The sequence below is a fragment of the Mobula hypostoma genome, chromosome 30, assembly GCF_963921235.1.
Source record: "Mobula hypostoma chromosome 30, sMobHyp1.1, whole genome shotgun sequence".
Taxonomy (NCBI): Eukaryota; Metazoa; Chordata; class Chondrichthyes; order Myliobatiformes; family Myliobatidae; genus Mobula; species Mobula hypostoma.
The window spans coordinates 12,790,321-12,816,454 of record NC_086126.1 but is presented as its reverse complement, the minus strand read 5'-3'; the positions used below and the strand labels follow the sequence as shown (position 1 = coordinate 12,816,454).

The 26,134-nt window shown below is 47.3% G+C and overlaps 1 protein-coding gene across 1 annotated transcript in view; it reads left to right on the top strand.

Moving 5' to 3' along the window:
* LOC134339626 (EH domain-containing protein 1) overlaps positions 1–26,134 on the top strand; it is a 95,647-nt gene that overhangs the window by 13,513 nt on the left and 56,000 nt on the right. The window contains exon 2 of the mRNA XM_063036305.1: positions 13,255–13,352. Coding sequence (XP_062892375.1) covers positions 13,255–13,352 — 98 coding nt within the window. The remainder of the gene's footprint in view (positions 1–13,254; positions 13,353–26,134) is intronic.

Here is a 26,134-nt window from a genome sequence, read left to right as displayed (position 1 = left end):
TCTCCTCTACCTAAGGCCACAGACTTATCAATCACCCCTGCTGTGGACCACCTGGAGGTCCAAGACGCTTTGATAATGCAGAAGGTTTGAAGTTAATAACTCATCTCCTTCTGTCTTAGGCCACGAACTTATCAATCACCCCTGCTGTGGACCACTTCTGCAAAGAAGGGATCCGTATGCTCCACGACTGCTGGACTAAGTGTGTACATGTAGGAAGGGACTATGTTGAAAAATAAATGTGCTAGGTTTTCTAAAATTGACTCCTGCTACCTTGGGCAACGAACTTATCAATCACCCCTCGTACATCAGTGAGTGTTTAGCCCTGCAGTTGGTGTTGGCTATACCAACAGTGCAGGTAAATTGCTGTCAGAATGTGTAGCGACACTTGCGGGCTGCCCCCCATCATATCCTTGGGTTGTGTTGGCAGACGGCACATTGCAGTGTGTCGATGTATGTGTGTTAAATGAATCTGAATGTAAAGAGGGTGCCCTGACTAATTTTCTTCGTAGTAGGGTAGCAGCTTTGGAGAGAGGAGGTTGAGTGGTTTTATGGTGCCTGTTTAGAAAAATATCACTGAAAGACATCTGGTGAAGATGGGGGCCGAGCTGCAGTCTCTTGTCGACTGTCGCTCGGATTTCATTGGTTTTTAAGTTCTTTGGAGGACCTAGGGGTCAGGTTAAGAATAGGGATGCGAAGGGGTTAGATGTCAGGCCACTGCTCTGCTCGAAGTCCGGTGATGTGAAGGTGAAGGGCACCTGGAATTTAAGCCTCCGCTCCGTGATCGAAGGCCAGCAACATGCCAGGCGATGAAGGACGTCTGTGGATGCCGGGCTGTCCCAGGTCGATGGGTGCTGGGATCAGATGGCTTTGTGGACAGAAGGCTGGTCAGTTGGCGAGCGTAGAGTTTGGGGACCCGTTGTCAACCGGTCCAGGGCTGGTATTGAAGAATGATTGGAAGTTGAAGCCTGATGCCAGGAGGTCTGTCCCGGGGTTGAAGGACTATCGACGTGTTGGAATAGGGCTTGTTTTGGTGTTGCGTTCTGTACATGCTGACACTGGAATGTGCAGCAACACTTGCGGCTTCCCCCCCAATCTCATCCTGGTTGTTAACACAAACAGCGCATTTTAAGATGTGTTTTGATGCATGTGTGATAATTGAGTCTGAACCCAAGGGTGGAGTGGTGAGGCAGCGGTTTCTATTCACCCCGAGTGCGCTAGATGAAAGGTCGATGTAATTGAGGTGTTTAGGATCATTAAAGCATTCGATCGGGTAGATAAGGAGAAACCATTTCCTCATCTGGATAGAGTCCAGCACAAAGAGGTGATTTCAGCTGGCCCATTGCGAGGATGATGACGGGGGCCGTTTGTGGAAACTGGGACCTCATCCGGTCAAGGCTCAGTTGAAAATTTCAGCAGGCAGGGATTAGTTTGTGGGTTCTTGGAGGTGAGCAGATTGGATGTGAACCTGCTGCCTTTCTGCCATTCATTTTGCTTATTGGATTATTGATCGGGGGTGATTCTCTTAGAAGTAAGCTTCCTCCATGTTTTCCAGTATCTTTAAAATCGGGCTTATTTTCACCAGCAAGTTTGTTGTTTTACAATAGTAGTACAGTTCACTACTTACAAGTAAGTAGTGCAGAAAGAGCACAATACTAAGGTAGTGTTGATAGACGTGTTGGGGTGTATTCTAGAGTATGGTTTACATATAGCTAATATTAATTTCAACAACAACTCGTCTTCAAATCTGAATGGGGATTGTAGGTTGAAATTAAAATACAGCTCAGAACAATGGTCTTCCAGGAGCTGCAGTTTGGGGTTGATTGCAAACTGGGGAATGCCCGTTGACCTGAGATGTCCGCATATGCATGAATGCAATAAGCACCCCATTCGCCTGAGATATCTGCCTATGCATGAATGCAGCTTAGAGAGGGCAGTGATTAACATTCGTTTTGGATGTCTTGAGCATTGGTGTGAAGATCTAGGTGTTTGAAAATTGTATATAATTCAAAGAAGGCATTGTAGATATATTGTAACTATAGAATTGTCCTGTTGTTACTTTTGATCTTTGGCATATAAAAATGTAATGTTGGTCACGGAGCTTCTAGTAAGAGAGTCTCCAATGATGCCTGCTTGTTGTCCTGAATAAAGACTTCCATAATCACCAGTTTCAATATCACTCCAGTCACAACAGACCATTCAGATATCAGATGGCAGAGGGGAAGAAGCTGTTCCTAAAACGTTGAGTATATGTGTCTTCAGGCTCCTGCATGTCCTTCCTGATGGTAGTAATGAGAAGAGGACCAGTCCTGGATCGTGAGGGTCCTTAATGGTGGATGCCACCTTCAAAGAGACAGCACTGTTTGAAGGTGTCATCAGACGATGTGGATGCTGTGTCTATACCCTCTGCAGCTTTTTCCCGATCCTGTGAAGTGTCCCCTCCGTACCAGACAGTGATGTAACTGGTCAGAATGTTCTCCACTGTACATGTGAAGAAATTTGCACGTGTCTGCTGTACAGATGGTTTCCTTGACTATGGTCCAGTAGGGAACGTTGGACTGGTGTGGAGCTTGTTCCGTCAGCTCTGGTGCAGCTGTGCCAGTTATAATATCTTCTCATCAGCGGGACTCACTCAAGGGACGTGCAAGTGGCCAGCCCCTGCCCTGCTTTATTCCTCTGATCGATTGCTGAGCATTTGACTGTGTGTTCTCCACAGCTCGCAAATACCCAACTGACGTAAAGACAACCTGTGCAAGCCAGCAAGCATCTGGGAGACTGGTGTGATGAATTTGCCGGCTGCAGGCATCTTCTGCCGTGTGGAAACTTGGCTGGTGCCCGCATTTTGGACTTGGGGGCTGTGTGGGTTCAGGCTGGGAACTCCCAAGTTCCCAGCTCCCTAGCTTTTCGTAGCCCAGGAAGGCAACTCTACTGTAACCTTGGAAGGACTGGTTTGTGGCTGTCAGCAGTTGTATGGTGCGGAGGAGAGCATGTAAGCTGAGAGCTCGTGGTGGGTTTAACAATAATCTGGTGACTTCACGGCTGCTTACTGAACCCAGCTGTTCCAGATTTAAGCAATCGTAGTCATTGGACACCACAGGCTCTTCGGCCCATCTAGTGCATGCGAACCTGCTTTCTGCTTAGTCCCATTTACCTGCACCCAAACCATAGACCTTTTCAAGTTTCTCTTAATTTATCAAATCTCCCTTCGTTCTCCCACTCTCCAGGGAATAAAATCCTAACCTATTAAACCGCTCTCTGTGATTCAGGTCCTCGAGTCCTGTCAACATCCTTGTAAACCTTCTCTATTGTTCGAGCTTAACCATCTTTCCTGTAGGTAGGTGACAGGGCTGCATACGATTCTCCAAATTAGGCTTCACTGAAGTCTTGTATAACTTCAACATAGTATCCCAACTCCAGTACGCGTGCTCTGATTTATGAAGGCCAATTTTCCAAAGGCTCGCTTTTCAATCCTGTCTACCTGTGATGCATTTTCAAGGAATTATGGAGCTGTATTCCCACATCCATAGGGTGGAGCTGTATCTCTACCTGAGGAACCGCAAGACGTTTAGCCCCCCCCCACCCCACCCCGACTAAGGGTCGTATGACGCTATGGGAACAGGTTGTATGAGCAGCTGGTGCATATTATGCAACTGCTGACGATGGCTGGGGTCACCCTTCTTGTAAAGACTCCTCCCCCCTCCCCCCCAAAATGGCAAACTACTTTAGAAAGTATTGCCAAGGCAATGATCGTTTACATAAAATGAAACATTGCATAATTATAATAATCCCCAAGTCCCTCTGTTCCACCTTCCCAGATTCCTCACTGCCCTCCATTCCATTCACTGGGTAAGTCCTACCCTAGCTGGTCCTTCCAAAGTGTAACATCTCGCACTTGTCTGCATTGAATTCTGTCTGCCATTTTTCATCCTATTTTCCAGTGGGTCCAGATCCTGCTGCGAGCTTTGATAGTCTTCCTTGCTGTCCACCACACCCCCAATCTTGGTGTTGTCCTCAAATTTGGTGATCCAGTTTAGGCCAAGTGGCCGAATTCTTCTCATGGCCTTAAGTAAATACTGAGACCAAGAGCTGTAGAGTCCTTGAAAGTGAGTCTGCAGGTTGTGGAACCAATTTGGAGTTGAGGTAAATCAATTTGGAGTTGTGGGGCCTAAGGCTCCTGCACCTCCTTCCTGAAGGCAGAAGTGAGAAGAGAGCACGGCCTGGATGGTGGGAGTCCTTGACGTTGCCTTCTTGTGCCAGTGCTCCTTGTAGATGTGCTGAATAGTGGGGAGAGCTTTTCCTGTGAAGGGCTGTTTGAAATGCAGAGGGCCGCAATGTACACTGGAGGCGGTCTGGTAATGTTGTGTGATTAATCTTGCCATAGAAGCAAAATCGTTGGGGAGATCTGTAGCTGATTTACTGTGAAAGATTGCAACCCAGTGTGACGTTCCAAGTTGGATCCTATTCCTGCAAGGAGTGGGCAGAAGGCCAGCGGCTGTAAATAGTTTCCATTTTTTTCAGCTGAGTCTTGTGTACAGTTGTGAGGGGGGAGGAACGCAGACTTTATATAAAAAAAAAATTGGCCTTTAGTTGTTTCTTGAACAGTTGCTTGTGGGTTGGATACGTGGCGGAGCTGTGCTCTGCACCCCAGCCCAGGGGTGTTTCGCTTCGGAATAGCTGTCAGGGCGGGGGTCCAGATGAGGAAGGCGTGTAAGGAGTTTGTACGTTCTCCCTGTGACCACAGGTTTTCTCCGGGTGTTCCAGTTTCTTCCCACCTTCCAAACGTGTGGGGTTAGTAGATTACTGGTTGTGTGGGTGTGATTGGGCTGGAATGACCTGTTGCTGTGCTTTCTCTCTCTCTGTCTGTCTGTGGTCATCTTCTCTCTTGCATTCAGCTGAGCTCTGGAATTGCTGCCAAACGTTGACACAGTAGTGGATAACCTGAGTATCATCTGCTCCCTGGGGGTGGGGACTGACCCTCGGTTAGGTTAAGATCTGGACTCTGACTCGACCATTCCAAAACATGAATTTTCTTCTTTTTCTGAAACCACTCTGTTGATTTACTCTTGTGTTTTAGATCATTGTCTTGTATCATCCAATTTCTATCATTTTATATGTATGTGTGTCTGCCATCAGTTTTCTGAACAGACACTGAACCCATCAACTCCTTTGAACTCTGCCTTCTTTGCTTTATTTTGCACCACTTATTTCATTTTTATATAAATATTGTGTATTGTGATTTCTAATTTTTTTCACTGCGGTTGGCGTCCGTCTGTCTCGAAGGGCAACAGGTTTGGTCTGAACCTCTTGACCACGTCTGCATGCTTGCATTACCTTGAGCTGCTGCCACATGATTGGCTGATTAGATAGTTGCACTAACGAGCAGCTGCACAGTTGTACATAATAAAGCAGCCACTGAGTACACGTCAGTGATAAACCTGCCTGATGGGTTATACGTGCCAACTAAAAGGGAGTCGGGTGGCGAAGGCTAGAAAGTCTGGAGGCCAAGGATGGATCAGACTACGAGATTACTGCGCTCAAAGCAGCCCTGAGGTGCTGACGAGCCTTCCCCTGCTTATCGTCTAATGAGGCAGACACCGTGAGGCAGGCACAGAAACACCGGCAGTTAACCGAGGGTTGAGGCTTTGACGTAGATTGCTCCAATTACCCACCCACAAACCGCAACAAAAATCCTCTGTCTCAGTGGGAACCTGAGAAGAGCACAGCATGGGGGAGAAATGTGACCTGAGTGACTAACCATAGAATGATTGTTGGTGCCAGATGGGGTGGTATGAGTATCTCAGAATCTGCTGATTTGCTGGGATTTTCATGCACAGCAGTCTCAAGTTTACAGAGAATGGTGTGAGAAAAACGTACAGATGAAGGCTAATAATTAATATTCTGAAGATAAATTGTGCATGTGAAAAAAAGCTGAGAATGCCAGTTAGAGTCCTTGAAAGCAAGTCTATAGTTTGTGGAATTAGTTCAGGGTTGAGGTGCAGTGAAGTTATCCACACTGGTTCAGGTGCCTGATGGTTGTAGGGTAATAACTGTTCCTGACCTTGGTGGTGTGGGCCCCAAAGCTCCTGTACAGATTTTCCCAATGGCAGCAGTGCGAATAAAGCACAGCCCAGATGGTGGAGTCTTTTGGATGCTGCTTTCTTGATGGCAGTCCTCCTTGTCGATGTGCTCAATGGTGGGGAGGGCCTATCCCGTGATGGACTGGGGTGCACCCACAATTTTATGTAGACTGTTCCGTTTCTGGGCATTGGTGTTTCCATCTGAGGCTGAGACGCAGCCAGTTATGATACTCTCCACTGCGCTGCCTTAGAAGTTCTATAACAGCCCTTTGTAGGATGTATAGATAGAGACAATAAGCTTCGATTGCTCTCTTTCAATAGTTATTTCAAGTCAAGTTTATTGTCTTTTAACTATATACATGTAGTCAGCTAAAGGAGACAATGTTTCTCCAAACCAGGGTGTAAAGCAGTGGTACAGTACAGATAAAACACAATAACTTAGGAAAATAGAATTAAATCTACAAATGAATTACACATAAGTGAAGTGCATAAGTTAAATATTGTAAGGTACAGAACAGATTAACTGGTAGCACTTTGAATACGATGCGGCAGGGAGTTCAGAAGCCTGATGGCCTGAGGGAAGAAACTGTTTCCCATCCTGACCGTTCTTGTCTTTATGCATCGGAGTCTCCTGCCTGATGGTAGAAAGTCAAAGAGGATGCTGGATGGATGGGTGGGATCCTTGATAATACTAAGACCATGAGACATAGGAGCAGAATTAGGCCATCGGGTCTGCTCCACCATTCAATCATGGCTGATCCTTTTTTTCTCTTATGTCCTCCTCAACCCCAGTTCCCGGCCTTCTCCCCGTAACCTTTGATGCCGTGTCCAGTCAAGAACCTATCAATCTCTGCCTTAAATACACCCAATGACCTGGCCTCCACAGCTGCATGTGGCAACAAATTCACCACCTCTGTTTTGAATGGGCGCCCCTCTATCCTGAGGCTGTGTCCTCTTGTCCTAGACTTTCCCATCATGGGGAAACATCCTTTCCACATCTACTCTGTCTAGGTCTTTTAACACTCAAATGTTTTCAATGAGATCTCCTACCCCCCTGCCCCATCTTTCTGAATTCCAGTGAGTACAGACCCAGAGCCATCAAAGGTTCCTCGTATGATAATCCTTTCATTCCTGGAATCATCCTTGTGAACCTCCTCTGGACCCACTCCAATGCCAGCAAATCTTTTCTAAGATGAGGGGCCCAAAACTGTTCACAATACTCAAGGTGAGGCCTCACCAGTGCCTTATAAAGCCTCAGCATCACATCCTTGCTTTTGTATTCTAGACTCTTGAAATTAATGCTAACATTGCATTTGCTTTCCTCACTATCCACTGAACCTGCAAGTTAACCTTTAGGGTATTCTGCACAAGGACTCCCAAATCCCTTTGTATCTCAGATTTTTTGGTCTTTCTCCCCGTTTAGAAAGCAGTCCACACATTTATTTCTACTACCAAAGTAGTAGAACAATGCATTTTCCAACATTGTATTTCATTTGCCACTTTCTTGCCCATTCTCCTGATCTGTCTCAGTCCTTCTGCATCCTACCTGTTTCCTCAACGCTACCTACCTCTCCACCAGTCTTCGTATCATCTGCAAACTTGGCAACAAAACCATCCATTCCATCATCTAAATCATTTATATACAGCATAAAAAGAAGTGGTCCCAACACTGACCCCCTGCAGAACACCACTAGTCACTGGCAGCTAACCAGAAAAGGATCCATTTATTCCCACTCGCTGCCTCCTACCAATCAGCCAATGCTCTATCCATGTTGGTACCTTCCTGTAATGCCATGGCATCTGAACTTGCGGAGCAGCCTCGTGTGGCACCTTGCCAGGGGTGGTGGGGAAACTGCTGGAGTCAGTTATCAAGGATGTGATAACAGCACATTTGGAAAGCGGTGAAATGATCGGACAAAGTCAGCATGGATTTGTGAAAGGAAAATCATGTCTGACGAATCTCATAGAATTTTTTGAGGATGTAACTAGTAGAGTGGATACGGGAGAACCAGTGGATGTGGTATATTTGGATTTTCAAAAGGCTTTTGACAAGGTCCCACACAGGAGATCAGTGTGCAAACTTAAAGCACACGGTATTGGGGGTAAGGTATTGGTGTGGGTGGAGAATTGGTTAGCAGACAGGAAGCAAAGAGTGGGAATAAACGGGACCTTTTCAGAATGGCAGGCGGTGACTAGTGGGGTACCGCAAGGCTCAGTGCTGGGACCCCAGTTGTTTACAATATATATTAATGACTTGGATGAGGGAATTAAATGCAGCATCTCCAAGTTTGCGGATGACACGAAGCTAGGTGGCAGTGTTAGCAGTGAGGAGGATGCTAAGAGGATGCAGGGTGACTTGGATAGGTTGGGTGAGTGGGCAAATTCATGGCAGATAAAATTTAATGTGGATAAATGTGAAGTTATCCACTTTGGTGGCAAAAATAGGAAAACAGATTATTATCTGAATGGTGGCCGATTAGGAAAAGGGGAGGTGCAACAAGACCTGGGTGTCATTATACACCAGTCATTGAAAGTGGACATGCAGGTACAGCAGGCGGTGAAAAAGGCGAATGGTATGCTGGTATTTATAGCGAGAGGATTCGAGTACAGGAGCAGGGAGGTACTACTGCAGTTGTACAAGGCCTTGGTGAGACCACACCTGGAGTATTGTGTGTAGTTTTGGTCCCCTAATCTGAGGAAAGACATCTTTGCCATAGAGGGAGTACAAAGAAGGTTCACCAGATTGATTCCTGGGATGGCAGGACTTTCATATGAAGAAAGACTGGATGAACTGGGCTTGTACTCGTTGGAATTTAGAAGATTGAGGGGGGATCTGATTGAAACGTATAAGATCCTAAAGGGATTGGACAGGCTAGATGCAGGAAGATTGTTCCCGATGTTGGGGAAGTCCAGAACGAGGGGCCACCGTTTGAGGATAAAGGGGAAGCCTTTTAGGACCGAGATTAGGAAAAACTTCTTCACACAGAGAGTGGTGAATCTGTGGAATTCTCTGCCACAGGAAACTGTTGAGGCCAGTTCATTGGCTATATTTAAGAGGGAGTTAGATATGGCCCTTGTGGCTATGGGGGTCAGGGGGTATGGAGGGAAAGCTGGGGCGGGGATCTGAGTTGGATGATCAGCCATGATCATAATAAATGGCGGTGCAGGTTCGAAGGGCCGAATGGCCTACTCCTGCACCTATTTTCTATGTTTCTATGTTTCTGAAAGTCCAAATATACAACATCCACTGCAACCCCTTTATCAAACCTACTTGTAATCTCAAATAATTCCAGCAGGTTCGTCAGGCAGGATTTTCCCTGAAGGAAACCATGCTGACTTTGTACTATCTTGTCCAAGTACTCCATCACCTCATCCTTAACAATTGACTCTAACATCTAAGGTCAAGCTAACTGGTCTATAATTTCTGCTGCCTTCCTCCTTTCTTAATGAGTGGAGTGACATTTGCAATTTTCCAGTCCTCTGGCACCATGCCAGAGTCCAATAAATTTTGAAAGATCATTTCTGCCACCATTATCTCTAACACTACCTCTTCCGGAATCTTAGGGTGCAGTTCATCTGGTCCGGGTGACTTATGTACCTTTAGGTCTTTCAGCTTTTTGAGCACCTTCTGTCTTGTAACAGTAACTGCACCCACTTCTCTTCCTTCACACACTACAACATCAGGCATACTGCTAGTGCCTTCCACAGTGAAGACTGATGCAAAATATTTAACTGCTATCTCTTTGTCCCCCGTTATTATTTCTCTTGCCTCATTTTTATTTTTAACATACTTTAAAAAAAATTTTTGTTATCCACTTTATTATTTGCTAGCTTGCTTTCATATTTCTTTTCCCTTCTAATGATTTTTTTTTAGTTGCTCTCTGTAGGATTTTTTAAAAACTTCCCAATCCTCTATCTTCCCTTCTCTCTTCTCTCCCCCCCCCCACTAATTTTTGCTCTGCTCTATACCCTTTTGCTTTTGTAACAGCTTTGACTTCCCTTGTCACCCATTTGAGTATTTCTTCATTTTTGGAGTACACATGTCTTGCAGCTTCCTCATTCTTTTCCCAGAAACGCACACCATTGCTGCTCTGCTGACACCCCTGCCAGCAGCTCCTTCCAATTTACTTTGGCCAACGCCTCTCTCATACCACTGTAATTTCCCTACTGCTACATCAGACTTTACTTTCCCCCTATCAAATTTCAAGTTGAACTCAATCATATTGTGATCACTGGTTTCCTTTTACAATAAGCTCCCTAATCACCTCCGGTTCATTACATAACACCCAGTCCAGTGTAGCTGATCCCCTAGTAGGCTCAACTAAAAAGCCATCTCATAGGCATTCAGCAAACTTAGTCTCTTGAGATCCATTACCAACCTGATTTTTTTTTTCCCTAGTCGATCTGCATGTTAAAATCTCCCATAACTACCATAACATTGCCCCTTTGACTCGCCTTTTCTAGTTCCTATTGTAATCTGTGGCCCAGCTCCCAGCCACTTTTATCCTTGCAGTTTCTTAACTCAACTCACAAAGATTCAACATCTTCTGATCCTATGTCACATCTTTCTACTGATTTGATGTTATTCTTTACCAGTAGAGCCTATCCCTCTGATATAACGTGTAACCTTGGACATTCAGCTCCCAACAACAACCATCCTTAATCCACGATTCAAGGATGGCCACAACTTCATACCTGACTATCTGTAATAGTGCAACAGGATCATCTACCTTATTTCTTATACTTTGCGCATTTAGATACACCTTGAGTACTGTATTTGCTATCCTTTCTGATTCTGCATCCCTAATGTTTTGATACTTAGACCGTTGGCTGCAACCAAGTCCCATCACCTGCCTGCCCTTCCTAACAGTCTGACTGCACGCTGTCTTTACTTTTTCAGCATACGTCCTATCCTGGTTCCCTTCACTCCAGTTCCTAACCCCCCCCCCACCCCGCCAAATTAGTTTAAACCCTCCCCAACAGCTCTAACAAACCTGCCCGCGGGAATATTGGTCCCCCTCGGGTTCAGGTGCAACCCGTCACTTTTGAATAAGTCATACCTCCCCCAGAAGAGATCCCAATGAGCCAAGACCCTGAAGCCCTGCCCCCTGCACCAGCTTCTCAGCTGCACATTTATCTTCTGCCTGTGCATGCAGTGCTCCTGATAAATGTCCCTGATGGATGGTAGGGATTTCCCTATGATTCTCTCGGCCATTCTCACAGTCCTTTGCAGGGACTAACGATCAGCTGCTCCCACACCAGATGAAAATGCAGCTTGTCAGGACGTTCTCGATGGTGCACCTGTAAAATTCAATTATTATTGGGGTGGGGGAGCCTCGCGTACCTCAAATGTCCTTAGGGTGTGGTGGTGCTGCTGTTCCACCTTGTATCGGGAGACCAGTTGAGGTCATCAGTAAGGTGGACGTCCAGGAACTCGGTGCGCAGTGGGTGACGGTTTATCTGTTCCTTCCAAAGGTCTGCAATCATTTCCTTGGTCTTCTCCACCTTCAAACTTGGGTTGTTATTCCTGCACCTCACCTTCTGCGTCTGGAATTTTTTGGCTGAACTCTTAGCTGCAGAATTGCCGTGGGCCAGAATTAAGGTGAATTGGCAGTTCTTGAAGCCAAAGAAACAGCTAAGTGGAGGAACTCAGTGGCTCAAACATCATCAGGGAACGGGCATCAGTTTAGTTTTCATTCTAGATATCACTGCGGGCTCTGCAGAACACTCGGCATGGGCTAGATGGGCTGAAGGGCCTGTTTCTGTGCTGTGTTTTCTGCAACTCTCTGGTGGCATGGTAGCGGAGTAGCGGCAGCAACCCGGGTTCTTTTCCGCTGCTGTCTGTAAGGAGTTTGCAGGTTCTCCCCATGGCTGTGTAGGTTTCCTCCAGGTGCTCCGGTTTCAAGATTCAAAGCACGCTTATGTATGCTGTGTACAACCCTAAGATGCGTCTTCCCCCATACAGCACCATGGAACCAACTCATTCAAAGAAAAGCATCAACCCCACCCATGCGTTAACAAAAATAGCGCAAACTGCAACTAGAGGAACAAGCAGAAGCATGAATATATAATGCAAAATTAAAAGGTGTATTTTAGTACAGTTAGCTTGGTGTTCATCTGCTGGCTCCCTCGATTCAAAAAATGTTCCTACTTTCTAAAGGGTTAATTGGTCACATGGGTGTGATTGGACGGCTCAGGCTCTTCAGGCGTTAAAGACCTGTTAGCATACGGTATCCTACATGAAAGGAGTAATTCCTTTCCCTCATAATCCAGTCTCTTCTGTCATTCATTTTTTCAGCCCCCTCTTCCACCTGTCACTTCACACTTCTCACTTCATCCCTCCTCCCTGACCAGTCCATATTCCCCCTCACCTGAATTCGCCTGAACACTTGCCATCTTGTACTCCTTCCAGACCTGATGAAGGGTCTTGCCTTGAAATGTTGGCTGTCTATTCCTCTGCATTGATGCTGCCTGACCTGCTGGGTTCCTCCAGCATTGTGTGTTCGTGTTCCTTTGGATTTCCAGCATCTGCAGGTTGCTTATCTGGGGATGTGATGTGTTGGCTCCCTTGTTAAACACAGGCCCTTTGGCCCACTCAACAAGCCAGGCAGCATCTACGGGGGGACGGTGGGGGGGGGGGGTAGAAAGTACAGTCAACGTTTCGAGCCAAGACCTCTTGGCCCACAGTGTTGTGCTGAACCAGCTGAAAAACAAATCAAAAACGCACAAAACACAAAATCCCTTTTCCCCGGATGAAAGTAGATCTGGAGCTGAAGTAGATCATGGAGGCCACAAACACGAGAGATTCTTCAGATGCTGGAAGTCCAGAGAAATGCACGCAAAATCCTGGAGGAACTCCCCAGGCCAGGCAGTATTTATGGTGAGGAATAAATGCTGTCTAACCTGCCGAGTTCCTCCGTCATTTTGCGTTGCAGAGATAGGCAGCCTCCCTAGCACTACAACACCAGGACGAAACTACTCTGGTCTTTCCCTGCGTTACCGGCCACTAGATCGCCTTTCTCGCGTTACCGACCGCTAGATCGCCTTTCCCGCGTTATCGACCGCTAACTCTCCTTTCCCGCGTCACCGACCGCTAGATAGCCTTTCCCGGCTTGTCAACCTCTAACTCTCCTTTCCTGCATTACAGACCACTAACTCGCCTTTCCCTTTCCTTGCTCAGGTTCAACTGTGCACAGTTACCTAACCCAGTCCTAGAGAGCATCAGCATCATCGACACCCCTGGCATCTTGTCTGGAGAAAAGCAGCGAATCAGCAGAGGTGAGAAGTAGACCTGGGCTGCTGCCCATGATGAGACTTGGTCCCCCTCCCTCCTGCCCTGGTGAAATTGGATACGAGTAATTCGGATGATTTTTGGTGTTTGAACAATAAGTATCGGCTATTCTTGTGCACTGGTTTTGGTTTACTATTGTCACTTGTACAAGTGGTGTGGTAGTGTACTGGTTTACATAACACAGTTATCGTGCTAAATTCTGCTTCCGTCGTGGCTGATTCATTAACTCTCTCAACCCCCATTCTCCTGCCTTCTCCCCTTTGAAACCCTTGCTAGTCAAGAAATCATCAATCTCTGCTTTCAATACACCCAGTGTCTTGGCCTCGATCATCTGAGGCAACGAATTCCACAGATTTACCACCCTCTGTCTGAAGAAATTCCTCCTCATCTCCGAAAGGGACGTCCTTCTATTCTGAAGCTGTAGCCTTTGGTCCTACGTTTTCCCACTATTGGAAGCGTCCTTTTCACGTCCACCCTGGTGGGGCGGGGGAAGGGGGAAGGGGGCATGGAGCACTGTGGTTAGCGCATCACTTTACAGAGCCAGCCATGAGATGGGTGTTGAATTCCCGCCGTCTGTAAGGTGCTTGTACGTTCTCGCCGTGACTGTGTTGGTTTCCTCCGGGTGCTCCGGTTTCATCCCACATTCCAAAGACATGCGGGATGGCATGCCACGTTGGCACTGCAGCTTGGTAACATTTGGGTGCACCTACCACCCCCTCCCCCCCCAGCACATCCTCGTACTGAGATCGTTGATGCAAAATGGCACATTTCACTGCATGTTTACATCACCCATCACCCAAGACGTGCCCTCTTCTCAGTGCTGTCATCAGGAAGGAGGCACAGACTCAATGTTTCAGGAACAGCTTCTTCCCCTCTGCCATCTGATTTCTGAATGGATATTGAACCCATGAACACTATCTCATACTTTTTAAAATTCCTGTTTTATATTTATGTATTGTGTTGTACTGCTGCCGCAAAGGCAAAACCTTGCCCGACACAGGCCGGTGATGTTGCATGTCACAAAGTTAATCTTGGAGAGAACAGCTTTATTTGTCACATGTACATGAAAGTGTCGAAACAGACAGCAAAAAGCATTGTTTTCATCACAGCACCAGGGTGTCACTGAGGGCAGCCTGCAAGTATCACTGTGCTTCTGGTGCCAACATACCATGCCCTTTGTCGCCTGAATGAAGCCACCGGAGAAAAGTACTGGTAGATATGAAGCAGACTCTTTATTCAACGAAATAAGATACAGCAGGCAACATATGGAGATGCTTTTGTTCGAAAGGTCTGCTTGTGCCCAGTACTATACACACTTTATGTGCTAAAGGTCAAAGAAAATTCAGGACGATTCCAATAAGTCCATGTTTACAATCTTCCCACCATCACGCCCAAACAATTGTTCATCATTGTCTCATACATGCATTGGAATGTTGATTGGACTCGTGCAGACAATCGACTAAATGCCCGCTTCCTGGCCTGTGTCAGAGCTGCATTTGGATCAAATCCACAATCCATATTCAGACCTGAAGATCGGCAGCGGAAGTGAATGTGTGAAACCCAAATATCACTAACATTGCCCACAACTCACTCATCCTCACCCTAACCGTTCACCTTTGGAGTGTGGGAGGAAACCAGAGCACCCGGAGGAAACTCGCATAGTCACGGTGAGAGCGTGCAAACACCTTACAGACAGCGGTGGGTATCGAACTCAGGTAATCACCGGGGCTCTAAAGCTGTGCCGTCCTTCACTCTTTCTTCTCTAATCTTGGATGCAGTGAAGAGCTCATGTGTGCTGTCCAGTCAGGTCATGCCGTACAAATGTTAATCGAGGTGGTAAAAAGAAGATTGGGTGGGGATGTATATGAAAGGGGGTGTAAGGCTCTCCCTCCCTCTGCTAGCATGCAGCTCACCCTTGGGCAAAGTGTAGCCCCTGATTAGCCCCCCACCCCAATCAGGGTCAAGAACAGCCATGGAAGCAGGCGATGGACGGTCATGTGAGCAGCCGGCGCATATCACAAGTCGTGGTTATGCAACAGCTGATGACAGGTAGACAATCTCTGATAATGGCTGGGGTCACCCATCTTGGAAACACTAGCCCAGAAGAAGGCAATGGCAAACCAATTCTGAGGGGGGGAAAAAAATTTCCATTACCAATCATGGTCATAGATTGGATGGTGGGGGAGTCCAGGACTAGAGAACACAGCCTCAGGATAGAGGGGCGTCCATTTAGAACGGAGATGAGGAGGAATTTTTATCCAGAGAGTGGTGAATCTGTGGACTTTGTTGCCACAGGCAGCTGTGGAGGCCAAATCTTTATGTATTTTTAACCCAGAAGTTCATGTTCTTGATTAGTCAGTCAGGGCATGAAGGGATTCCGGGAGGAGGCAAGAGGTTGGGGCTGAGAGGGGAAATGGATCAGCCATGATGAAATGGAAGAGCAGACTCAATGGGCTAGTTGGCCTAATTCTGCTCCTATACTTTTGATTGCCCACGTCATCCGACACGGCTGGTAATGATGACAGTGAAAAAGGAAAGCAGAATATAGCCTTGCAGTTGCAGGGAGACAAAATCCCAGGGTCGAGGTGAAGTAGATTGTAAGATCAAGAGTCAGATAACAGTGGATTCGGGTGAGGCCCGTTTTGGGATTAGAGGACTGTGCATGTGGGGGGAGGAGCAGGGCTTCTGTTGCTGTTTTGTCGCTTGTTGGGTTCTGTTGTTCAACCAAGCATTGTGGGCATTGCTACGTTGGCATTGGCATGTGTGGTGGCACTTGCAGGCTGCCCCCACCCCCACCCCTGCCTCCAGTGCACACTCCGGTGTTGGTAATGCAGACGACATCTTTCACTATGTTTCAAAAGCTCAAAGTAAAGTTTATCAGAGTGCATGCATGTCACCACATACATCCCTGAGATTCATTTCCCTGTGGGCATCCTCAGCAAATCTATAGAATAGTAACTGTAAACGGGATCAGTGAAAGATCAAGAGCATGGAAGATGTGAAAATACAACTATAAATGATGAGTGTGAAATAACAAGACAAAGAATCCTTAGTGAGATCATTGGTTGTGGGCACATCAAAAATAGAATGAGTGTAGTTATCCTCTTCTGTTCAACAGCCGGATGGTTGAGGGGTAGTAACTGTTCCTGAACCTGGTGGTGTGAGTCCTGAGGCTCTTGTACCTTCTACCTGATGGCAGCAGCGAGAAGAGGGTGAGTGGTGGGTGGTCTCCGATGCTGCTTTTCTACGACAGCATTGCATGTCAACGTGCTCAATAGTTGTGAGGCCTTTACCCGTGATGTACTGAGCGAATCCACTACCTTTTGTAGATTCAAAAGTCCATTTATTATCAAAGTATGTAGGCAGTATGCAACCCTGAGATTCGCCTTCTCCAGATTGCCACGAAACAAAGAAAAACCATGGAACCTGCTTAAAGAAAAACATCAAGCCCCCCAATGCAGAAAAAAAAGAAAAAATACACGAGAGGCAAAAAACAAAGCACAGAATGCAATATACCAAATCAAAAAGGCGTCAAGCGTCCAGGCTTATTTCGTTCAGTGCAATCCAGTGCCGGGTCTCTCTCCACATACACCCCGATAAATAAGATTAAATCTTGGACGGAAATGTGGTGCTGCATGCAACTAAGGCTTTTGTGTTGGAGTCCTTGATTCAATGCCTTATTCGCTGTAGCCTTCCCTCAGTACTGCACGAGGTGGTTAACTTTGTCCCCAACTGTTAAAACTGCCAAGAGATGTTGAAAATTTTTCAAAAAACCGCTGAGGAGATGCCTCGCCTGGAAATCCGGTTTTGTCATTCCCCCCTCATCGACTGCAAGGCATCCCTGGTCCTACCTGTGACTCGGCAAGCGCAAGGGATTCTGCAGATGCTGGAAATCCAGAGATACTGAGACACGGCACCCTCTGGAGGAACTCAGCAGGTCAGGCAGCATCTATGGAGGGAAATGAAGTCAATATTTCAGGCTCAGGCCCTCCATCAGGACTGGAGGTGGGGGGAAGGGGAGTACAAGCTGGTGGGTGATGGGAGGGGATTGACAGAAGAGATAAAAGGGCTGTAAAGAAAGGAATTTGATCGGAGAGGAGAGCGGACCCTGGGAGAAAGGGAAGGAGGAGGGGCACCAGAGGGAGGTGATGGGCAGGTAAGGTAGGGGAATGGAAAAAAGAGAAGAGAAATTACTGCAAGTTAGAGAAATCGATGTTCATGCCGTCAGGCTGGTGGCTACCCAGACAATGAGGTGCTGCTCCTCCAATCTGAGAGTGCGGCCTCTTCGTTCCAGTGGAGGAGGCCGTGGGCTGACTGTGTGAGACTTGGTAAGGCGCTTCAAGTCTATTTATACAGCAGTCTGTGTCTTCAAAGCTTTCTCATGACATACCACTCGCAGTGGAAGTCCACGAGTACTCCCCCACACCCACCTTGGGCTGTCAACTGTGATTGGCTTGCAAGCTGGAAACACTGCTAGCTTTGATAAGGGCCACATTCATCTGTATCACGGACCAAACTGTGCTTGTGTGTGCACATTAGTTTGTTGTGTACTCTGTACTTAATAGCATTTGGCCACGTGCCATCGGGCCTTTCATTGAATTTGTTGTTGGCAACCGTACACTTATTTTATTAAGAGATACAGCGTGGTAACAAGCTCTTCCGGCCTTGCGAGCCTGCGCTGCCGGATTACACCCACGTGACCGATTAACCTACGAACCCCTACGTCTTTGGGAGTGGGAAGGAGCCAGAGCTCCCGGAGGAAATCCACGCGGTCACGTGGCGAGCTTGGTGGGAGGTCTACGTTGTGGATCTGATGTTCTTGGGGCGACTGTCTTGAGCAGAGGTCTGGCCCCAACCATCTGTTGGCCGACCACAAGTCCTCCTTGCTGTCTGTCCCTGCTGGTGATTTCAGAAAGCTGACAGCTTTGAGTGCAGAAGTTTGGGGTGGTATATTGCATTTGCCTTTTGTAGGGCAGCAATGGAGGTCCCCCATCTCTGTTGGTGTTTAGGGCTTCCTTTATCGTGTCAGTAGCTACCTCTCGGTTTTCACTACTGTCAGTTATGCAAGTCCTGGGTGGAGACTCAGGAATACCGTTGCACTCAGATGGAGAAGGATTCTTCATTGCTGTTTCCGTAACAGCTTTGTTTGACCTGAGCTGAACCCCCGAATCTGGGGGACTGGTGGACCACTGTTAAGTCTGGCCGCTACCCTTCGACCTGTTTAGCATGGCGACCCTACCAAAGCACAAAGCCCTGACTCCAGCCAGCACAGCTCCCCTGGTCATTGAGACAGGCAAACCTCCAAACCCTACGACAAGGTTGTGGTCCTCTTGGAGTCATAAGATACTGGTGAGACCAAATTTGAAGAATTGTTTGCAGTTCTGGTTTCCTACGTACAGGGGAAAATCAATAAGATAGAAAGAGTACAGACAATTTTTAATTTACTTAGAGGTACAACACAGTAACAGGCCCTGCCCAATTCCATCCATGTGGCCAGTTAACCTGCTAACCTGTAAACCTTTGGAACAAGCAGCCACAGTCATGGGGAGAACGTACAAACTCCTTATGGACAGCGGCCGGAATTGAACCAGGGTCACTGGTGCGGGTATAGCATTATGCTAAATTTTACAAGGGTGTGGCTGGCGTTTTGAGGGCCTGAGTTAATAGAGAAAGGTTGAAGAGGTTAGGATTTTATCCCTGGAGAGAAGATTGGATAAAGTTGTACAAAATCATGAGGGGGTGTAGATAGGGTAAATGCAAGCAGGCTTTTTCCACTGAGGTTGGGTGAGACTACAACTAGAGGTCATGGGTTAAGGGTGAAAGTTGATCTAATTAAGGGGCATCTTCCCTCAGGGTGTGAGAGTGTGGAGAGAGGTGGAAGTGGTGGATCTGATTTCAACAATTAAGAGAAGTTTGGATAAGAATTTTTAACTAATTTATTGAAATACAGTGCGGAACAGAGCCTTTCAGCCCTTCAAGATGTTCCTGATTTAACCCCAGCCTGATCATGGCACAATTTACAAGGACCAATTAACCTGCTCAACTGGTCCGTCTTTGGACTGTGGGAGGAAACCCACGTAGTCACGAGGAGAGCGTACAAACTCCTTATAGACAGCAGTGGGAATTGAACTCTACTGTAAAGCATTGTTCTAACCACTACACTACCATGCTATCCCCATGGATGGGAGGGCTATGGTTCAGTTGCCTGTTATTCTGCCTGGGACTGGGCAGAATAACAGCTTGGCACGGGCTAGATGGGCCGAAGGGCCTGTTTCTGTGCTCTGTCTCTGTTAATCTCGTTCAGAGTTACGGAGTGTGTTCAGTAAACTCGGCACGAATGCAGCAATGGGCCTTGCGCGGTGGAATGCAGATCTCCCTCCAATACTATTCCTGCTTCTTCACTTTGCTGAATGATTGAGGGATCTGGCTGGAAGGAATCTGTGCTTCCCCCCCACCCCATCCCAAGCTCACTGTCAGGATTAAGCTAGAAGGTAACAGCACAGAATAAAGTGTGACAGCTACCGATAAAGTGCAGTGCAGGTGAACAACAGTAGTTCAAGATCATACTGTGGTAGATGGTGAGGCCAAGAGTCAGAGGTCTGTTCAAGAGTCTTCGTCGTCGTGGCTATCCCTCGAGGTCGAGGATGATGGTCTCCCTTCTGAAGAAGTGACCCACAGAGTGAAGACGCCTGTGTGTGTATTTGTTTAACACGTACTTGATGTTGCACTCCAAGAAGCACACGGTACTTCACAAATCAACCAACTGATCCCAATGGCATGGAAGCCACGACGATTGGAGCTGATGGATTTGTTGCAGCCTTCATCCGCCTTCACAGCCGTTGAGTTCAAAGTAATTTCATCCGCCTGTTCCACCGCTGAGGTCTTGGCTGGATTGTTCTTTGTCAGGGACCTCACCCTCGACCTTACCGCCATGGGTGACCCTACCAGGAGCATAGCTCCAGACGGCATCGCTCTCGGGATCCCAGGACCACACAAGCTTCTTCACCATGACAAGGTGACAATCCACGGAGAAGTAAGAGTCTTAACAACAGTGGGATGGAAGCTGTCCTTGAGTCTGGTGGTAGGTGCTTTCAGGCTGAATTTCCCTCTAATTCTTGTTTGCAAGTTGGGGATGTTAACCAACTTTCCTGATTTAAATTGTGGTTGACAATCAGGCATTTCCCCATAACAGTAGGCTCCAGGAGCGGCCACTTGCTTCCCTCAGCGGCTCTGTTTTACACAGCTCAGACTGATTTTTGACGTGTGTAAGGTCTATGCTTGTGCAAGGCGGGGAACCTTGCTCTTGGCTGTTATATTCTGAGATTTCGTGGGGGGGGCGGGGTGGCGAGACATTGCTGTCGTTGGGTGGTGCCAGTATCAATGAGCAGAACCAGGTCAGCAGTTCGACAGCCTCTCGATTTCAAAGTTCAGAGTAAATTTATTGGCAAGGTATGTGTACCATAACCTTGAGATTCGTTTTCTTGCAGGCCCCTACAGGAAAATGAAGAAATACAATAGAATCTATGAATAACCAGGACTGACAAACGTCCCTTGTGCAGAAGTGTGCAAATAATAAAAAATTAAATGATTACTGAGACCGTGAGCTGCTGAACACCCCTCCCCCCCATGCCTCTTCCTTCAGCAGAGAATGGATTATCTACTAAACTTAAAATGCTTCACCTGTGTCTTGACTTAGTTTTTTAAAAATTTACCATCACATCCTCCAAGTTCTAGATTTTAATTTTTTTTTATTGCAATAGAACGTGGACCCTTCCAGCCTCATCGTCCAGCAATCTCCCGATTTAATCCAGGGTAATCACGGGACACTTTACAATGACCAATTAACCTACCAGCCGCTACGTCTTTGGACTGTGGGAGGAAACCTGAGCACCCGGGGGAAACCCACGCGGTCACTGGGAGAGGACGTACCAACTCCTTAGGAGCAGCAGTAGGAATGTCTCCCCGTCGTTTGCCCCGTTCCCCCAGTCTTCCTCGTCAGCAAAATTGCTCCAGACCTAAAATCTGGATTTTTCCCCAGCCTAGCCTGTATCCCATCTCAGTTCCTGTCCTTTCTCCTTCCATAACTCAGCTTGGTTATGCCAGGACCACTACAAATAAATAAATTACTTTCCCCAAGCAGTCAGGCTGATCAACACCTCCACGCACTAACCCACCTCCCTACCACCTCTATCTAATACACCTAGTATCAAACAATCAGTCTGTGTATATAACAGTTACTTGTATATTGCGTTTTAAAGGATTGCTGTGTGTGTTTTTACTGCCGGACTGGATCCACGGTAAAAATCATTTCGTTCTCCTTTACACCAGCGTACTGCAGAATGTCAATAAGTAATCTTGAATCTTGGTAATCCTGCGCAACTATTCATTTGAAGTTTGGATTCTGCAGGCAAGTCCCCCTCAGTAACCTGTTTCCGAGGCCACCTTCAGTGTAGATGGGAGCCGTGGCACGGCTGCGCAGGGGCCTCCCAACCTCGTGTCCACACACCCCCTGCTTAATGGTGTTTTTAAGAAAAAAGGTTGGGAACCCCTGAGCGAGACGAGACTATTAAAAAAAAAACAATAGGAGCAGAATGAGACCATTTGGCTGTTGGCCTGCTGTTCCATCTCGGCTGATTGGGTTTGAAAGGAAAAATCATTCTCCTGCCTTCTTGTAACCTTTGCCTCTAATTAAGAATGTAGATTGGAGATTCAGAGATTAGCTTTTATTTGTCCCATACAGTGAAAAGCGATGACTGAGTGCATTAAGTTCCCATTCCTGAGGGGCATTAGATGGAATATTTTATGGCGTATATTTAGAGATAGCAGGCCCAAGGAGCTCGCGCCACCCAATTACACCCGTGTGACCGATGAGCCTACTAACCTGTGCCTCTTTCGAATGTGGGGAGGTCACGAGGGGAGTGTTACAGCTCCTGACAGACGGTGGCCGGAATTGGACCCGGGGTAGTTGGCGCTGTTATGGCAGCACGCTAACCGCTGCTCTACCATGCCGATCGTTGTGCAGCAGTCTAATAGACCACGCTCGCAGGCCCAAACTTTTATCCAGACTTTTGAATTTACCGAAGGGAAGTGCCCTCGTGGTCGCATTTGAACTCTGGTATCCAGGACTCTGAGCTTGTGCCAGCAGTCTGGAAGTGTGGATCAGCTGCAGATATCTCAGCGGGTTCTCAGGCAGGGCAGTCTGTTTTGATGTATTGCAGTGTGCTGCAGCCTTATCTCTGGGTAATTCGCCGCAATAGTTGCACTCAGCAGCCACTTTATTAGTTTTCTCCTGTACCCAATAACATGGCCGTGCTCTCTGCTGCTGTAGCCTATCCACTTCAAGGTTCAACGTGCTGTGCGTTCAGAGATGCTCTTCTGCATAGTAGTGGGCAGGGGATCATGGGTTTGCGCCTCTGGTGGACTGTGATTCAGAGAACCGGCTGCTGCCCATGCAGCGGGTTCCCCCTCTCCACGTCAGTGATGTAGTCCGAGGGAAGGGCAGGCACCGATACGGCTCGGCACCAGCGTCGTCGCAGAGGTTGCCGGAGTGACGTTGTACACGACATCAAACTGCCCTAGGGACCCCGGCTCCGGATTTCTGCCTCGGGGTTTACCCCTGAAGCCTTACCTATGGGTGGGTGTGGCCGCAAGGCAGCAGAGGTTCAGAATCAGAGTCTCCCTAGGTGGACTGCTGTCCAAGACTGACGACCCCCGCCTGCCCAAAGCAACTGGTTTCAAGGTGCCTTTGCCCCTTCTCTTTTCCGCCGGGCCTAGTACCTAAGCCACACGGGAAGGCCAAGAGTTGGACTTGGTTGTCCGAGGCTGTTAAAGATGCAGGCCATTTGGAGCAATTTATAAGCAGTGGGTGCTTAGCCTCGTTACCACCCCGGGCTATGACAACCTTAGGAACGACAATTTTCTGCACACCACTGTTGTAACACATGGTTGAGTTACTGTCGCCTTCCCGTCAGCTTGAACCAGTCTGGCCATTCTCCTCTGATATCTCTCGTTAACGAGGTGTTCTTGCCCACAAAGCTTCTGCTCGCTGGGCGTTTTCTTGTTTCTCGCGCCATTCTCTGTAAACTCTACTGTCGTGCGTGAAAATCCCAGTTCAGCAGATTCTGAGCTACTCAAACCACCCTGTCTGCAACCAACAATCATTCCACGGTCATTTGGATCACATTTCTCCCCCCCATTCTGATGTTTGGTCTGGACAACAACTGAATCTCTTGACCATGTCTGCATGCTTTTATGCATTCAGTTGCTGCCACATGATTGGCTGATTAGATATCTACAATACTAAACAGATGTACCTAATAAAGTGGCCACTGACTATGGAAGCCATGGATTAAAGGCATAGTTACTGAGGTTTAGCTCTGTGCTTTAATTTTCAGGCTAGATTTTTTTCTGTGTTGTCTTCAGCATTGCTGTACACTGTATCTGGCTGAACTCTTGGACTGTGGTTTTATGTCGAGTCAGGGGGATTTTCATTGCAGCAGATTTAAACTGCTGATTGTGTTCCTCTAACCTTCCTGGACTTGCTAATTGACAGCGCGGGAAGAAGTAATGTGTCGCATTGTCTACAACCAGCTGACATTGTGATCGAGTCACGTTCCACTTCCCACCAAACAAGAACTGGAACCTTGTCTCGGTGACCAAGCATTTTAATTCCCACTCTGACATTGTGTCGAGATGAGGCCACCCTCAGGGTGGAGGAGCAGCGTATTATATAGCCTCCAACCTGATGGCTTGAATTTCGATTTCTGGTGGAAAAAATTCCACCCCCCCCCCCTCGCCTTCTCTATTCCCCTCTCCTACCTTCCACTTCTCACCTGCCTATCTTTCCCCCTAGGTCCCTTCCTCCTTCCTTTTCTCCTGTTGTCTGCTCTCCTCTCCTATCAGATTCTTTCTTCTCCAGCCCTCGACCTTTCCCACCCACCAGGCTTCACCTGTCACATTCCAGATAGCCTCTTTCCTCTTCCCCCCTCCCCCCACCCCCAGTCTTTTTATTCTGACATTTTTCCCCTTCCTTCTCAGTCCTCAGGAAGGGTCTCAGCCCGAAATGTCGACAGCATATTAATTTCCATAGATTCTGCCTGACCTGTAGAGTTCCTCCGGCATTTTGTGTCTGTCACTCTACAGCCTCGTTCGTGGGATATTGAGTATGATATTGGTATGTTGTGTGGGCTTATGCCACCCCTGATTCCTACAGCCCATGACATCTGCGTGCCCAGCAGCCTGTCCCGACCTTTTTTATGTCATGGACCGATACCATTAAGCAAAGGGTCCGTGGATCCCAAGTTGGGAACCACTACTGCAGATGAAGGGCTAACAATAATTCAAAGTAAATTTATTATCGAAGTATGTATACATCACCATATGCAACCCCGAGCACCACACACAAAATGCCGGAGGGACTCAGCAGACCAGGCAGCATCTATGGGAAAAAAAGTACAGTTGACGTTTCGGTCCGAGACCCTTCAGCAGAGAGTAGTGAGTTAGTGTTCGTTGGTTCATTCAGAAATCGGATGGAACGAGCTGTTCCTGAATTGTTGAGTGTTCAATACAACCCTGAGATTCATTTTCTAGCATACGTTCAAAAAAAAAATAAAACCAGTGAAAAACTACACACCCAAGCTGACAAACAACCAATGTGCAAAATGATGCAAATAAAAGTAATTGTAATAAATAGCGAATAAGTAACACTGAGAACATGAGTTGTAGAATCCTTGAAAGTGAGTCTGTGGATTGTGGATTGAGTTCAGAGTTGAAGTGAGTGAAGTTAATCCACGTTGGCTCAGGCACCCGATGGTCGAAGAGCAACTGTTCCTGAACCTGGTGGTGTGGTGTATCTCCTTCCCAAAGGCCGCAGCTGGAAGCAGGCGTTGTCTGGATGGCGGGGTGGGGGGAGGGGGAGACCTTTGGTGGATCTGTTTTTTTTTGGGGGTGCAGGGCCCCTTGTAGATGTGCTCGATGGAGGGGAGAACTTTTCCTGTGGTGGACTGGGCTCCGTCCACCACTTTTTTTTTTGTAGACTTCTCCCTACCTCTTTTCCACCAAGAATTCTACCAATTCCGTAATGTTTAATCTCCTTTAGTTCCTGACTCTTCACTGGGGCAGAGGTAATCAAGAGGAGCTCCTACGGCCCCCTCATTTTGTACCCCTTGATAAAAGAAGAACGCTGGTTCATTCTCCAGGCCCGACAACATCTTGCATCTCCTCTGATCCTGTTGCATTCTCCGCAGAATCAGGTCTAATATCACCAGGATACATGAAATTTGTCGTCTTTGCTGCAGCAGTCCAAAGCAATGCATGATAAATGCTGTGAAATACAGTAAATATATATATTTAATAGTTAAGTATTGCAGAAACAGCAATAAAAAATGTAGTGAGGTCCTGTTCATGGGTTCAATGTCCATTCAGAAATCAGATGGCAGAGGGGTAGAAGCTGTTCCTGAATCACTGAGTGTGTATCTTCAGGCTCCTGTACCTCCTCCCTGATGGTAGCAATGAGAAGGGGGCCTGTCCTGGGTGATGGGGGTCCGTAATGATGGAAGCCGCCTTTTTGAGGCACCGCTCCTTGAAGATGTCGTGGATACTGCGGAGGCTGGTGCCCACGATGGGGCTGACTGAGTTTACAACTCTTTGCAGCTTAATTTGATCCTGTGCAGTAGCCCCCTCCCCCCACCCCATACCAGACGTGTTGCAGCCAGTCAGAATGCTCTCCACAGTACATCTGGAGAAATTTGCGAGTGTCTCTGGTGAGATA